We start from the raw sequence: 17,076 nt of genomic DNA, 5'->3' as shown, positions 1-17,076 counted from the left end.
CGGCTAACCAACCGGACATTGTGGTGATAGATAAGATGCAGAAGAAAGCAGTGGTGATAGATGTAGCAGTCCCAAGTGACTGTAACATCAGGAAGAAGGAGCACGAGAAGCTGGAGAAATACCAAGGACTGAAAGAGGAAATAGAGATGCTGTGGAGAGTCAAGGCCTCAGTGGTACCAGCAGTCATCGGAGCACTCGGTGCTGTGACCCCCAAGCTGGAAGAGAGGCTCCAACAGATTCCAGGAACAACCTCAGAGATCTCTGTCCAGAAGAGAGCAGTCTTAGGAACAACTGAGATACTGTGTAGAACCTCAAGATCTCAGGCCTCTGGTAGAGGACCCGAGCTTGAAGTGAAAGTGGAACAGCCCATGTGGAACAAATAGGGTGAGATGGAAGTTGTGTTTCAAACATTGTGGTGCTACGGCATTGAGACAGAGCTCAATGCAAGAGAGGATTCGCTCATGACCTGGATAGAAGTGATGACGAAAAAAAGTTTGTTGGACTGAGGAGGTATCACCTTAAATGAGGGACTAACTGTCAATAATAATTTAAGTTGGCATCCCACTGCTGGGTCTCAGCAGGACATCTAGCGTATGAACCAGCTTTCTAGTGTTTCAGAGGCGACAACATAAAATTTAGTAGTGCCTTGAGGGGAACCACTGATAATCTTGGGGTAGCACACCAAAACCAGAATAACATGACAGAATTTTTTGAAGTGTCATTGTCCTCTATAGGCTGTTTCAAAAATACTGATATAGGGGAATTCTGATTTAAACTTACTTTGGTTTCTTATTGCTATGCTATAATTTTTTTTCCCTTTGAAATCTGCATCAGCATATTTAGACTACATTGACACGGCAGACAAAAGTGTCCCAAATCTGATTTTTTTTGCCCATATGTGACAATCTCAATGTGACAAATCAGATTATTTAAAATCTGATCTGTGCTGAAGTAGGCGGGATGCAGCAAAATCAACTGTAAACACTGGATGAAACAAGCGTGGCAAATAATAATTTAGTTGTCTCTGGTTGCACAAAAACGTTAGAATTGATAGACCCATGCTAACATGTTTAGCATCCATATTTATTTTTGGAAACATGACATGCTGCCTGTGTTGTCTCGTCTTCTTCTGCGCATGTGGATTGCTTCAAGGCCATCGACTGTTCACACTGGACTCTGATGACGGTAACATTTAAATTATAATGTGAACAACCACACAAAGAAATCGGATCTGAGCCAAAAAAAAAAAATCAGAATTGAGCATTAAGACTTATACTGTGAATATAGTGTTACTTTATTTATGTCTTAACCTACTTTTCGCTATCCTTCTGCCACTTTTAGCTCGTAGCTACTGTTTTGCTATGTTTAGTTTTTAGCTATCATTCTGCTACTTGTAGCTCCTGTTTTGTTACTTTAAGCTTATAGCTGCTGTTTTGCTCCTTTCAACTTTTGGCTACCTTTTTGTTCTTTTTACATTTTAGCTGACAAATGGTCCATCATTTAAGGTGATACCTCCTCCAATTACTGCTTTGTTCTGATCCTTTCAGGTCCATTAAACAATAAGTTTCAGCTTTTTCAGCAAATTTCAGCAAAGTCAGTCAGCACTCAGCATTTACACTGCATTTTTCCAGGAAATGCATTTTCTGTAGTTTTACAATTGATATTACTTATTAAGGTAGGTAGGTAGGTAGGTACATTTACTTATAAGCACTTTTCTGCACAAGGCGACTAAGAACAGCAGTCACTACTCAACTCATTGAAGCTTATTCTTTTTAGGTTGTTCAATTCATATTCAGAAATAAAACTAGCATTGCTTTCGGGATACATACTAAATTTTTACCTCCAATGGGAAAGGGAAGATAGGTAGGGTAGGTGTTAGGACTAGCCGGAAGTGCAAGAACCACTGTATTACTTAGGCAACTGTCAAGTGATTAAAAAAACAAAACAAACAAACAAGGAAACAAACAAACAAACAAAAAATCACTTAGTAAATATCCAAATGGTGTGTATAAGTGAGAGCTCTTTGTGGATTATGCAAACCTTTTGTTCAGTACAACTTTAAAATTGCATGTTTTTATGTTTTTGCAGTAATTATTGTAACAAATATATATATATATATATATATATATATATATATATAAATTAAATAAATCACAGACATGCCACAAAACTCTGATTTTTCAAAACTCCAACCTTCTGGCAATAAGAAACAATGAAAATGAAAGAAATATATTTGTTGTAGCCAGTGCCAATTGTTTTTTTTTTAGATCGATGAAGACTACTCATTATCATTAGTTAGGTCCATGCCTCAGAGAGTTCAATCTGTTATTAAAGCCAGAGGTGGTGCAAAAAAGTGCTAATTATGCATTTTTGTCCTCATGATTCCATTTCTTTCCTCATGATTGAGTGAGTCCATATTTTTTTTCCTGTACCTAATCTTAAAAAAAAAAAGAACAATTGTGTGTGTTCCTCAAAGAGTGGTGATTCAATCATTTTTGCCAGGGGCTGTATTCATGTTTTAAAAGCCACGATGGGAAACCCCCCTCAGTTTTCCCTGATGGTTTTTGAACATTAAATGCAGAAATGACTATTGTTTACCTTTAGCAGGTATCTCTGGAGGTTTCTCCTCCAGGTATTCTCTGTTCCTTCTCTTTCTGTATCTCCTCTCCTTCTTAGGAACAGCAGGAGAGACGCTGACCATACTGGTGACAGTCTCTCCTGAACTGAAGAAAAAACATTATGGAGGCACAGCTTTAATGCAATCCTTGTTTTTAGCTATTATTTTATGTAATAATATTTATTTAGAGAGAAGTTGTTTTGAAATGAAGCCATACCTGTTTTCAGGACTTTTCACCAAGTGGTATTTCTCTGGAAAAATAGAACACATAAATGAAAAGTACTAGAAAAAATGGAACAAATCATAGAGAAAGATGCATAAAAAAAGTTGTTATTACAACAGTGTGAATGTTGAGTCAGTTTTTTTCTTTATAGTTTCTTCCATAGATATTTTGCTATCATATTACTACTACTACATGCAGTACTTTGTGCAATGCTTGATTGGGAAAAGTGTTGTAAGACTTGTAGTTTTTGTAGCTCTTATACTCTTAAAAATATTTATCTTTATTTAAAACAGAATCCCACATAGAAATGTATTGAGATCTCTTCAACTCCTTCAAAAACATTGTTCTGTTCTCTTTGAAATCTCCTTCAGCTTGTCTTCGTATTTATATGTTTCTTTTAGCTTTTAGCTACCATTCTGTCTTGTTTAACTTTTAGTGACAGTACCTTTAGGTTTTAACTGGAATTCTGCTGCTTTTACCTCTGAGCTACCTTCTGCTTCTTTTAGGTTTTGGCTGCTGGTCTTCTCCTTTTGAAATTACAGTTTTGCTATTTTTAGCTACAGTTTTTCTTTTCAGCTGCTGTTTTTTTTTAATTTTATCATCTGTTCTGCTCCTTTCATGTACTATTCTGCTGTTTCTAGCTACTGCTGCCACTTTTAGCTTTTAACTACCATTCTGCTACTTTTACCCACCCTTTTGCTACTCTTATTTTTTAGCTCGTGTTCTGCTTTTTACTTTTTAGCTACTGTTTTCTCCTGTAGCGGATAGACTTAGCTTAGGATCACGTGGTGTCAGGAGTGGTTATAAGATGACATGCTGTGAACCTGGTGAGCTTTTAGTGAGTGGATAAGGGGAAGTCTACTTTTTGCTGACCGCTTTAATCTTGAATGCTTTTTGCCTTTGATCGCTGTTTTTATTCTGCCCTGCGACATTATTCACTGGTGTTTTGCCTTGATTTTAGAGATGTTGATTGAAAATAAAGAAGCTCAGCTGCAGCTTGGATTTGGGCTTTTGATCAGCTGGCGCGTCAACAATACTTCCCCCACTCAGCTGTCCGGTGACTTTGTTTGGCTGTCGTCAACATCTCCTTTCAGCTACAGTTTTACTAATTTTTGCTACGGTTTGCTTATCTTGGCTTTAGCATCTGTTTTGCTACTTTTATCCATAGATTTGCTCATTTTAGGTACTGTTCTAACTAATTTTAGCATCTGTTGTGCTACTTTTATGTTTAAGCTACAATTTTGATGTCTCTAGGTACTGCTGCTGCTTTTAGTATTTTTTCTGCTGCTTTTAGTTAGTTTTGCTCATTTCAGCCTCTGTTCTGCTTGTTTTAACTTTAACAACTCAGGCTCAGCTTCTTCAGCAAATTTCCGCAAACTTATTCAATGCTCATCATTCACACTGCATTTTCTTCTCCAGAAAATGCAGTTTCTTCAGTTGGAATATAATTTAGGATTCATACAAATCCCAATGATGTGAGTGTTGCTGCTGACCTTTTAGCCTCTGCTTCCTCTGTATGAACTGGCAGGTCATCGTCACAGTGAACATGCACATGCACAGTAAACCCACTGAGCAGATCAGCACTGCACACAGGTACACATCTGAAATACACAATTAATCAAAAAACACAACAATCCCATGCCTGTTACTTTTTTTAATGAATACAATATTTTAAAGGAGGAAAAAAAAAGTGAACTGCTGACTATTTTAAAGCGCAGCAGTGTATCCTTATGGTTGTGCTATTTTTGCTTATGCAGTTCACCACAATTGTGCACACACAAAACCAGGCTAAAAATATTGTGAGTTACCTTCAAAGAAACTCCAGAGGTTTTCTTTGGCCTTAGTGGTCGGTAGTACATGCACTGTGTGGGAAAACAGAAGAAGAAGAGAAACATGTGAAGTTCATAGTCATCACTTTAGTTTACTTGCTGCTTAATTACACGATGGCTAAATTTTAAATAAAGCTAACTGTAGGAAGACACTAGGCCTAGCTGGTCTCCTCCCTGACTGATTGTGTTTCTGAATTAACAGCCACATGTCGTGGCCCTTGCTGGCTGAAACCAAGAAATATTTTAACTCAGACATCCTCATACATTTATATCTCATTCCGAGTCAAACAATAGGCAACTTGTGCATGTTTATGTCTGAAAATCTCTTACCAGCATAAAACCTAAAGATACTTCAGAAGTTTAATATACAACCCAGAGATATATTATGCAACATGGATCTGTGCTTCTTTGTTATAATGAACTGCCAAAACGCTAAGGCAGACGATGTTTTTGCCCATGTTTGTGTGTCTGTTAGCAAAATATCTCATGCATCACTGGTAAAGTCTAAATGAACTTGCAGAAAGTAATCGCTGGATCTATAGCTGATAAACCTTCAGGAGTCAGCCCAATTCAAGATGCCTACCACAGCCAACTAACCTCAAAACCCATAAAAATGTCAATTTTACAGATAATGATCTAAGAAGCTGGTGCCACAGCGGCAGAGTTGCCTCCCAGCAAGAAGGTTGCAGGATTGTTTCCTGACCTGGGAGCTTTCTGGGTGGAGTTTACCTGTTTATGGCAAATGATGTAAAATGCTACAGGCCATTCATATTTTTAACACCAAAACAATACAAAAGCACGTGTATACAGAAATACATGTAGAGATTGGAATATTGATAAAACAATTATAAATATTAGTAAAGATACATAAAAGACATCATTTGTATTCTTCTTGTAAAATCCCATTTCAGAATTCAAATCTACACATCTGTAAGCCGAGGTCTTATTGACTCATCCATCTGACATGCAGAAGGAGGTACTGCTGCAATACGGAAAGAAAACAGCAGCAAAAGTGGCTCTCTAATGTTCTTTATTTTCAAAAGCTGAAGTACAAGCATCATTTCTTAATCCAAATATGCGTAACATGTTTCCCTGTTTTCCTTGTGCAGTTTTATCATGCACACTAACGCATTTCTCCACCCCACTTGACCACAGGGCGTCTTAACACCGCTGTACTGTTTTTGAGCTGGTGGCAGGAAGCTCATGAAGTGACACCCACCAGAACATCTTGAAATACCCACAACCAGCAGTAGCTGACGACTGGATGGCTCGCTGCCTTGCCTGTTGGAGACTTTCCTGCAGGCCAACTGGCTGACTGACAAACCAGCAGTGCTATGCGTTCAAAAAGCACAAAATTTAAAGGTGGGTGAAAGCAAGAAGTTCTTCCTGCTAGTTTTTCAGAGAAATTAGACTCACAATGAAAAGTTAAATAACAGACTCAACACAGTAAAGGGATTAAGACTTTTATTGCAGGAAAAAAATGAAATATTTGTTGCCAACAGTTCACAGCAGGGAAAGGCACAGCAACAGTGTTTTTACAGTGCGACAAGTGGTGTCAATGCCATGCAATGAACATTTGTGGTGTTACAGAATTGAGGGTACTAATACATAATACAGCCTGGTACTACATGCCAGGTGCATACCCTGTGAGTACTGGGTAACAAGTCACTTCATAATACAGTCTGCTTCCCATAGGTACTTGGTACATACCAATGAAGTACCCAGTATATACCAGGTATGGACACTGCATTTCTGCACTTTAAAGTTTCATCTTTTGTGTTCCTCATTCAGAAAATGCAATTTCTCTGGTTTGGTTTGTTTAGCTTCATATGTACAACCATATTAGAACATTCATATTAGTTTTTTTGAATTCAACACATTAACTACGGTACAACTTTGTAAATCAGCTTTACAGTTACCTTTTATGTAAGTTACAAAAGTTGTGAGGAAAACAGCACCATTCACTTACTTACTAACAGCAGTATTATCCATTTTCCTTGCTATCAACTTTGCTCCAGAGAATTGTAAACCTTTGTTTGTATAAGGTCAATATAACTGTAGAAAACAGCAGAAGATATAATGGTGAACAGGTTCACTGTGCAGATTATTTTCTTCTTCTGCAGTTGACTCCAATGCTAGCTGATATATTACGAAGCTGCACCCTTCTCTCACAGTAAATTTACTGCCTAAATCATGACAAAATGGCGTGTATTTATCTGTTTTTACCAAGGGCTCAGTGTAGCTCATGCTGCAGCTTTGAATGCTGCAATAGTCACAGTTTAGATGAATCTGCAGTGTTGTATCCCACAAAGCAGTTCCTTTTCCTCTCTCTACTTTTTAAAAATATCTTCTATTTGCTGAATGGCTGAAGAAATGAAAGGATTCTTTTTCACTGTATTTTGTCCATCACAGGCACAGAGTTGTTTTCAACTCCAAGCTGTATTTTAGACCTATGGTTTTTCTGTGCCTCAAAGCCAGCACTGTAAACAACAGTGCACAAAACATGGACTGGACTGAATAATGATCCTCAGTCACTGCTCCAGCCTATCAGCAGACAGCCCCATTAACAAACCACCCTTTGACTTCTTCTAGTCTGCATCTTTTCTTCCAGGAATGGTAAATACTAAATGGCTTGCACTTGTATAGCGCTTTATCTAGTCCAAGGACCCCAAAGCACTTCACACTACAATCAGTCATTCATCCACTGATGGTGGTGAGCTTCACTGTAGCCACAGCTGCCCTGGGGCAGACTGCCGTTACACCAGCACCACCAAACCCTCTGTCCACCACCAGTAGGCAAGGCAGGTGAAATGTCTTGCCCAAGGACACAACGGCTGAGACTGACAGAGCGGGAATCTTTTAAATCTTTGAACTCTTGGTTAATGTGCACTTTTCTGTGTTAAAAAAAATAAAAATATTTTGTTGGTTTTAGTTTTACATCCCAGTTTTTCTCATATAAAATGGTTTCTCTTTAGAGTCTTTAGTATACCACACCATATGCCATGTACTCGTTAGCTACCCACATTTGTTTAAGAGCTGAGGCAGTATCCACATTGTACTGCTGTCAGTGTCTCTAGCAAACTCTCTGGACATGTTTATTATCACCCACAGCCAAAAGGCAAAGGTTTTTGCCCATGTCTGGATTTGTGTGTCTGTCTATTACCATGAACAACTAAAGAAATTTGAATAAAACTCTAAAAAAATAATGATGGATGTACATCAGTCAACCCAATTCAAGATGGCTGCCACTGATAACTGTCTTAAAAATACATAAAATTACCATAACTCAGTCAATTTTACAGATATTAACATAAAAAATGATGTGATAGTAGCTGAGACTGATCCCCCAAAATTGCTTTGAGCACTAACGGTTGTGAAAGATCTGTGTTTAAAATTTTAACATTTTATCCCAACTAGGGACATAATAAATGGCTCTCACTGGAAGCCAGTGACGTGTTAGGCTGATGAGGGGTAGAACATAATTTTCAAGATGCATAAGTGCATTGTTTTGACTGTATTAATGAAATGATGAACATGCTTTCTTTTTTAATTTTGCTTAAAAATATAGTTTCAACGTGGCAGTTGGGGTGGCCAGCAGGGTGGCCTGAGATTAGTCCGATGGCCAAGACCGCCATTGGAAACCCTATGGCTCCACCACTGACATGATCATTTTTAGGTTTTTGTAATAGAATATTGTGATGAGTTGTATCAAATGCAGCACTGATATCTAACAGGACAAGTATGGACACATGTCCACTGTCTGAGGCCATGAGAATATCATTAGTAACTTCCAGCAGTGCTGTTTCTGTGCTGTGATGAGCTCTAAACCCTGACTGAAACTCCTCAAACAGATTATTTCTGTCCAGATTTCATACAATTGATTTGCAAGTATTTTCACAAGAAGTTTTTACATTGATGGGAAATTAGATACATGTCTATAATTGGCCAGAACTTCTAAATCAAGATAAAGTTTCTTAAATAAAGATTTAATTACAGGAATTTAAAGCTCTGTGGTACATAACCATTAATTAAAGACAGATTAAGCAGATCTAAAACTGGGGTATTAGGTAAGGAAAACACCTCTTTGAACAGCCGGGTTGGGATAGGATCTAGCAGATATGTTGATGGTTTGGATAAAGGTATTATTTTTGACAATTTAGAGAAACAAAAACAAACCAGGTTCTAGTGACACTTTAAAGCTGCTTCCTCTGACAGGGAATCAGAGGCAACAGTAGGAAGGATTGTGTGAAATTGGTAAAATTGTTCTAATTAAAATAATTGTATTCATAAAGAATCTCATGAAGTCATCACCACTTATAGGGATAAATAGCTCATCAGAGATAGGACTTTTCATAAGTCTAGCTACAGTATTAAAAAGAAACCTGGGATTGTTCTTGTTCTCCATTAAAAAAGAGGAGAGATGTCATGCAATCTGCAGTGCTTGAACTATGTGTTGGATAAGACACTCAGCTACTCTCACATCAACATGCTAACAAATAAACATAGTCGATTACTACAGATAATGGCAAAGTTTTAATCAAAACGTGCATGATCAGTTAGCACTCAAGTTGGGGATCCGTTTCAGCTACTACCACGCCAAATGTTTAGCTAAATATGTATAAGTAGTTGAGTTTCAGCCTTGTTTGTATTTGCTATGATTGCTTTGCTGCGGCAGCCATCTTGAATTGGGTTGGCTGTTTCATTTATTCAGTTGTACATGTCAACCAAATGATTACTTTCTGAAAGATTTATTAAAATTCGCCCAATGAATCATGAGATATTTTGCTAATGGTACAAACAAACAAACAAAAAAACATCATTACTCCGACTTTGCTTTTGACATCTACATTGTGCACTTTATGGTGTACAATGTAGTTAGACACTCTTGTCCAAATTATACTTAAACATAATCCCAAAATGTTCCAGTTGCCTTTTTTATTATTATCACTGAAACCACCAGTGCTTTCTTGGATTGGAATAAGTTCCCACTTCCTTAACCACAATGTTTTAAGAGCCACACATGATGCAGCCACCTCCTCAACTGTTACTGTTCAAGCTTTACCCTTCTCAACACAACAAACTCAACTCTGCTGAGTTTCACTGTACTTTATCCACATTCTATTTTTGGGAAAGAAAGTTCAAGCTGAGGTCCGTGTCAGCAGCTCCTGGAAGGGACTGTGTGTGCCTGATCTGCCAGTTGAGCTCTACACCCCAAAAGTTATATTCAGTTGGAAAGTTTGATTAAAATTCCTACAGTGGTTCATGAGATATTTCGCTAACAGTCAAACATGGTTGGCTGCAGCAGCTAATTAAAAATTTTTAAACAAAAATCTTGCATAATGAGTCACACTTGAAGAATGTGTTGTGAATTACTCTGCTACTTCCGCACCAAACTTTTCAAGATTTAAACTTTTTATTGTCATGTGCCCAGCTGAAAACCTGTTTCCTGAGCAACAAAATGATTTTTAGCTGTCCACAGTGTTTGCCAAGATGAAAATGAAAAATAAAAAAAACTAAATAATAGTAATACAAAGTAGAGGCAAAAATACAATCAAAATATAAGATGTGCAAAATACGGTGGCCCTGAAGTGCAAACCACAACAACATTAACGAAGCATGCAAACAAAAGACTAAGCACGCAAACAAGAAAGGAAACACACAAACAAAAAAGGAAACATGTGGTGATTTGGTTTTTCTATGGGTTTTGTTTATGTTTTATTTTTATTCTTTGGTTTGGGGTTTTGTTTCGATTCTGTTGTATTCTGCTTTTTGTTGTCTCATGTTCATGTTTCATTTCACCCTTCCCCAGTCACTCACTTGCCTGTTAGCCACGCCCATCTACACCTGTCCCGACTCTGTAATCACTCCACCTGTTCCCACTCACCTCGTTATCCTCAGTACTCAAATACCCGGTCATTTCTCCCACTAGTCGCTGGTTCATTGTCTGTGTTAGTTGTCTGGTTAGTTGTCTGTGTTAGTCATTGGTTTGCTCATTGTCTCACTGCCATTCCTGGTTCTGCTGCTCCGTGCTTTATGTTCTGCTTATCCTTTTGTTTTGCTGCCATGTCAGCTTTTTGTTTTCGTTTGTTTCTTTAGTTTAATAAATTAGTTTAGTTTCTTCAATATGAGTCTGCGCACTGGGTTCTTCTCCATCAGTTCCACGGTTCCTGACAAAACACGCAAACAAAAAACAGAAACGCAATTACATTAACAAACCGGAAAAGGTAGGTCCCAGTGGGAGACCTGAGAAATCGCTGATTGGACGAAACCACTTTTGAGCCAGAAGTTCTGGCTTTTGCTCTTTCAGCGTTTCGGTCAGCAGGAAGAAAGTCACAGCAGCATGTATTGCCCAAACTGTGGAAAAGAGCTGGTTGAGGGCAGTCACCGAACTTTTGCAGTTGTTGTGGAGAGTCTTCAAGAAATGATTACCGATAACATTCATGTCGTAGAATGTTCTGCAGTTAGATTTATATCATGTTTTGTGGTTTGATTCACGACAGGAGCTAGGGGAGGCTGGGAAAGAAAAGGGAGGGAAAATAACCTCTGTTTTTTGTGTGTGTTTGTCTGTAAGGCGTAGCTGTGGCCGACAACAGCGAGTTAATAAAAACCGTTCAGCTTCCACGAGAGTCGCCCTTTGTGTGAGATAACGCATAACCAGGAAAGTGTTACAATATTTTCAACAAACGAGCTAAAACCAGAAAAACTTCCGGTTCAAAAGTGGTTTCGTCCAATCAGCGATTTCTCAGGTCTCCCACTGGGACCTACCTTTTCCGGTTTGTTAATGTAATTGCGTTTCAGTTTTTTGTTTGTGTGTTTCCTTTCTTGTTTGCGTGCTTCGTTAATGTTGTTGTGGTTTGCACTTCAGGGCCACCGTAGCAAAATAATGCTAATAGCACAACATAAGGCAAAACACAATAAAAACATAAATGTGCAATTAAGTTGCAATACAAGTAGAGCAGAGCTGAACTGTATACATGGGTTTAAAAGAACTATATACACAGTGTGTATTTAGGATGTGGCCGGGGGCAGACTGCAAAAATCTGTGCACTGCATGAACAGGAGGTAGAACATGTTTATAGACTCCAGCCAGCTGTTTAGGAGTGTGATGGCAGTGGGAAAGAAAAAGTCCTTGAATTTGGAAGTCCTGTATTTCACACTTCTGTCCCTCCAGCCTGGGGGGAGAAGTATAAACAGCATGCTGGGGGTGGGTGGGGTCCTTGAGGATGGAGGCGGCCCTCCTGTGGACCCTGTGGTGGTAGATGCTCTGCAGAGAGGACAGTGGAGTCCAGGTGATCTTCGCAGCCATCTTCACCTCTCTCTGCACTCTGTAGGTGTTTGCAGTCCATGGCAGTACTGCTGCTGCACCAAACAGCAATGCAGCTGGTCAAGATGCTCTCAACTACACAGTTGTAGAGCTGCTGAGGATCCTAGGGGATACATCAAACTTCATCAGCTTCCTAAGCTCCTTAGCACAATATCCGTAAAATCGACTGAGTTGTAGCCATTTATGTGTTTTTTAAGGTCAGTTGGCTGTGGTGGCCACCTTGAATTGGGTTGTCTCCAAAAGTTAATCAGTTGTAGATGTACGCCTCATTGTTATTTCCTAAACGTTTCAACAAAATCAATTTCTTGGTTCAGGAGATATTTTGGTAACAGACATACAACCAAACACACACATGCACACGCACACACACACACACACATACACACATAAACATAATCATCCACCTTTGCCCTTTGGCGGCAAGTGATAAAATAACCAAAACACAGAAGCGAGGCTGGGATTAGATGCACCAAATGTCTTTCTTTGAGAATTCAGTCAAATAAAAAAAATAACTTTACATCAAATAGAACCAATGTGTTTGTGTGGTCAGCATTTAGGGCTATGACTGGATTCAAAGTACATTTTCAGATGTATTGCACTCCATTTTGATTAGGTTGTGTGTCAGTGTACCCAGCTCATGGCAGGCTGTTGATGACTTGCTTTTTATTTTTTCTGTGGAAGGTAACATTCCTTGCTCTGGTTTAAATAAAGAGCAGGATTTCCCTCTCTGTCAAACAGGATTTGGAGTTTTCCTGTCCTCAATATTCTAAAGGATTCAACAGTGACAGGTACATGTAGCTCAGAGCTTGGCGTTGGAAAACAAACTGTGAATAGACATTTATGAAGTAAAAATACTTGAATTCAGGTGTGATTAGAGGGCAAAAAAATGTCCTTGGCCTTGGGTGTGTTTTGGGCACAGCAGGAGTTAATCCTGTACTGCTGCAGGAAGTCGGTAATTTATAGCATTGTTTGCTGCTTCAGGACAAAAACTACATTTGAAAAATTCCACTTACAGACTTTTCTGCTTCCTTTCTTACTTAGTTGTATTTGGGCCACTTACAGGGAAAAGAAGAGTTTTGTGATTGTTTCCTTGTTTTCATAATAAAATTGCATTGTTGACATTAAAATCAAAATGAAAAACTCTAAATATTATTTACAGAATAGAGTCAGTATTAATGTCGGTCAGTCCTCAGTTTTTCAACTCTCTCTTTTTCAACAGACTTAAAAGCAGAAACATGGTTCAGAGTTTAAATGGGTCACAGAAAGGTGGGCTTTAAGTGTCTGAACTAGCATTTTTATTTCTTTAATATCTGAAACACAATCATAGTTTATGTTTTATCATAGTTTTATTTTTACAGATTTTCCCCCAGAATGTTCAGCTGACAGTTAATGTCTCACTAAAATGTCTAAAATTTTTAATCTTTCAAAATTTTATGAAAACTCTTCTTACTTCACAACTCTTTTTGGTACATTTACAAATTACATATCAAAACATAGGCATTTTTGTCTTTGTTCACCCAGTGTGTCTGTCACTGCAGCATGATTTAGAATTTTCTCTCAACCCCCCCCCCCCGAATGCAAATAGTGCAAACTCAAGTTTCCGTAAACTTTAATTATATTTTAGCTAAATATTCTCTCCAGAACTGGACATGATTTGTTATATAAACTACATAAAACATTGTGAGAACATAAAATGTTTTACATGAGTGTTCAAGAGTTTTTCAGATTTGAATTAAAGTTTTTGCACTGTAACTGAGGCTTTTAGTCTGTTTCTGCCTGCTTTTCATTAACTTAGTAGTCAAGGAGTAACAGACTCAGTGACCATAATGCACTTCTGGCAGCAGCTGTAACATTTCTTTTGATCTTGTTTCTCTTTACGCTTCTTTCACAGTTTATACATCAAACATAGCTTAAATAGTTACAAAGTTATGTTGGATTTTGGGGCAAAAGCTTCATCCATCAAAATCTTTTCTGAAATTTTATAGTTCTAACCATACAACAAATGGGAACCTGTTTAACCAAAACTACTCAGAAATGTTAGTTTTACATATTTCATTGCTAAGATCTTAGATTGCATATGTGTGTTAGCTCTTCAAGACTAATATTTGTACTGTGAATCTGCAGAGAATAAAAAGCTTTTTATATGTTAAAGGATTTCTTAAAACAGATTACCAGTGAATATGTCATCTGTTCCACTGTTCTCCCATCTTCTGCCAGCCAAGGAGGTGAAACCTAAGACACTTCACCCTGTTTCCATGATCCTTTACTCAGAGCCACAGCTTACTGGGATGCAGGATCTTTTTATCTCCAGATTTGTTCCTAACCAATGATATTCCCCTCCCAAATGAAAACCAGAATGGGGCTTTCGCTCACTGAAGCAACTCAGCAGCTCTCTGCAGCCAAGATGAATTACATCAACTAGTTGTGGTCAGAAACTGCAGCTTCTGAAGACAAAAAAGGGTCTCCTGAGACAAATTGTTTTCACATTTTGTGTTGACTTTTTTTGGTCTCTAAAACACTGAATATTGGAACCTATTTATCAGGGCATGCAACAGAATAAAATTCAATAGTTGGGGTCACAAAACACTGTCATGCCCTTTGCTTCTCAAGATATTTCACTGGGCAGTGACTGTTGGAGACTAGATAGGGACAAAGAATTGCAAGAAAATGTGCACATCTTCAGTTGCAGACTCAGTGAATTCTGAGTGTTTGCAACCAACTGAGCTGCAAGCTGTGTACTGTGTTTTGTACAACCAGTTTTGAACATCACAGACTATTTTTGTGTGCATGGTTTGTAAAATTGCATTTTTGGATGTGCACAATATGTTGTTGTCCACCTTAACAAAATAATGTCAGACCTTGTTCACCACCCTAATTCTGACCAGTCTGAGGAGTTCATGGCTAGTCTGAATGAGGCTAAGACCAAAGCAGAATACTATTTTTCAAACAAATTTCATTTAACAAATGTTTTAGTGGCTCATGCAAATGCTATTTACAAACTTTTATTTTGCCAGCAGTGAGTGGTGAGTCTTGACAAATTTCTCAGGGGGACGATTGTTTTTGACAATAACAAATATCACCTGTTAAATGGGTAAATAAATTAAATATTAAATTTAGAAGCTATGTAACTGTCCCAATATGTTTTTTCAGCTTCATAAATCACAAACTACATGTTACAGACAACACACAACAGAGTCCTGAAAAAGATGTTTCAAACAGTAAAAACATGGAGGCAATAAAACAGGACTGATCATTTCCTAAGTTTGGCGTGACTTTAGCCCTATTCGCATAGGATTAGTTTTACCTAGGGACCACATACACTTTTTGTAATAATTACGGGGATATGTCTGTGTTGTTAATCCTGTGTGAATCGGCCATGTCAGTAATTTGTAAAGTAAAAATTCCCCTGCAAATTACCTACTATATTTTGCTGAACTCCGAGGTCCTGTGATAATACTAATCCAATGCGAATAGGCATCTCTGTGATTTGGACAGAAATAAGTGGGATCCGATACATAGCTAGGCAGTTTTTGTTTCCTGGGTGCATTTTGATTTGCTTTTGGCAATGGAGGCTACATTGGAGTGCATAGATAACCTTTAGTGTCCCAGGCCAGCAAAACCCTATTGAACCGTAACGGCTGCCATAAAAAAGAAAAGGCTGAAGAGAAGGAGCAAAATCGCATGCAAATGATGGCTCACATCATGCATTGCTCTGTGCGGTAAAAAATAATAATTTTCTTCTGTTTCTAGCCTATGATACAGCTGGCTTTCACTGGCAGTAACACAGCACCGAGCTGTGGCCATAGCCTGATACGTAATTGGATGTTATGCAATACGCAGCGTTAACATCATATCCAGAAGATATCCATAAATTTCAGCTAAATCTCAGACTTCGGTTATCCTGAGTGAATGCCTACATAAAAATCACTTTTTATGTGGCTCATTCACATAGTTTGATGGATAGTTTGATGGAGAGGGAATTATGATAATTATATTATTGTATTATTATAAAGCTATCCACCATCTCGCCCCACCTTTTATGTCTGACCTTGTACACATCTCCATCCCCTCCCATTCTCTCCGATCCTCTTCCTCCTTAAATCTCCAAGTACCCTCTGCCCGCCTCTCCACGATGGGGAGCAGGGCTTTCTCCTGCTCTGCACCTCTCCTCTGGAACTCTCTACCATCTGACCTAAGAAACACTACCTCTCTCCCTGCGTTCATGACTGCTCTGAAAACTCATCTCTTTAGATTAGCCTATCCTTCTTAATTTCATCTGTAATAATTCTACTGTTACTTATGTCTGCTTCTTTTCAACATTGTCCTCTGATTTGCCTATTCTTGTAAGTGTCCTTGGGTGTCCTGAAAGGCGCTTTTTAAATAAAATTATTATTATTATTATTATTATGGTGTGGGGTTGTTTTTCAGGAGTTGAGCATGACCATTTAGTTCCAGTGAAAGGAACTCTTAATGCTGCAGCATACCAAGACATTCTGGACATTTTCATGCTCCCAACTTTGTGGGAACAGTTTGGGGATGGCCCCTTCCTGTTTCAATATGACTTTGCACCAGTACACAATTCAAGGCTCATAAAGATCTTGGATGAGCGAGTTTGGAGTGGAAGAACTCGACTGGCCTGCACAGAGTCCTGAACTCAACCCGACAGAACACCTTTGGGATGAAATGGAGTGGAGACTTTGAGCCAAGCCTTCTTGTCCAACACCAGTCAAAAATTCCCATACACACACTCCTAAACCTTGTGGAAAACCTTCCCAGAAGAGTTGAAACTGTTATAGATGGAAAGGGCGGGCCAACATCATATTAAACCTTGTGGATTAAGAATGGGATATCACTTGTAGGGATCTGGAGTTTTAGCCCTGCCTTGGGGCGGCTTCTCCAGCCTTTCCCTTCACAGGTGATCCAGATCCAGCTAATGAGAACTGCTACTACTTAAGCCTTCAGCTGAGACCAGACCTTCGNCTGGAGCATCAAACCTACTGGGTTAGATTCTCAGCCACAGTCTCTAACCTAAATTGGTTATTTTGTTGACTACGTTCTCTATGTACCTTGACCGCAGGTTCTT

The 17,076-nt window shown here is 38.6% G+C and overlaps 1 protein-coding gene across 2 annotated transcripts in view; it reads right to left on the bottom strand.

Annotated features, from left to right (window-relative positions):
• vstm4b (V-set and transmembrane domain containing 4b) overlaps positions 1-17,076 on the bottom strand; it is a 22,713-nt gene that overhangs the window by 1,950 nt on the left and 3,687 nt on the right. The window contains exons 3-6 of one of the 2 annotated variants that reach the window (XM_037973878.1): positions 4,649-4,702; positions 4,334-4,441; positions 2,835-2,868; positions 2,599-2,723 (exon numbers count right to left, since the gene is read on the bottom strand). In XM_037973878.1, coding sequence (XP_037829806.1) covers positions 2,599-2,723; positions 2,835-2,868; positions 4,334-4,441; positions 4,649-4,702 — 321 coding nt within the window. The remainder of the gene's footprint in view (positions 1-2,598; positions 2,724-2,834; positions 2,869-4,333; positions 4,442-4,648; positions 4,703-17,076) is intronic. The other variant, XM_037973883.1, reaches the window with a different exon arrangement.

Source organism: Kryptolebias marmoratus, linkage group LG2, assembly GCF_001649575.2.
Source record: "Kryptolebias marmoratus isolate JLee-2015 linkage group LG2, ASM164957v2, whole genome shotgun sequence".
Taxonomy (NCBI): domain Eukaryota; kingdom Metazoa; phylum Chordata; class Actinopteri; order Cyprinodontiformes; family Rivulidae; genus Kryptolebias; species Kryptolebias marmoratus.
This window is presented reverse-complemented; position numbering and strand designations above follow the sequence as displayed.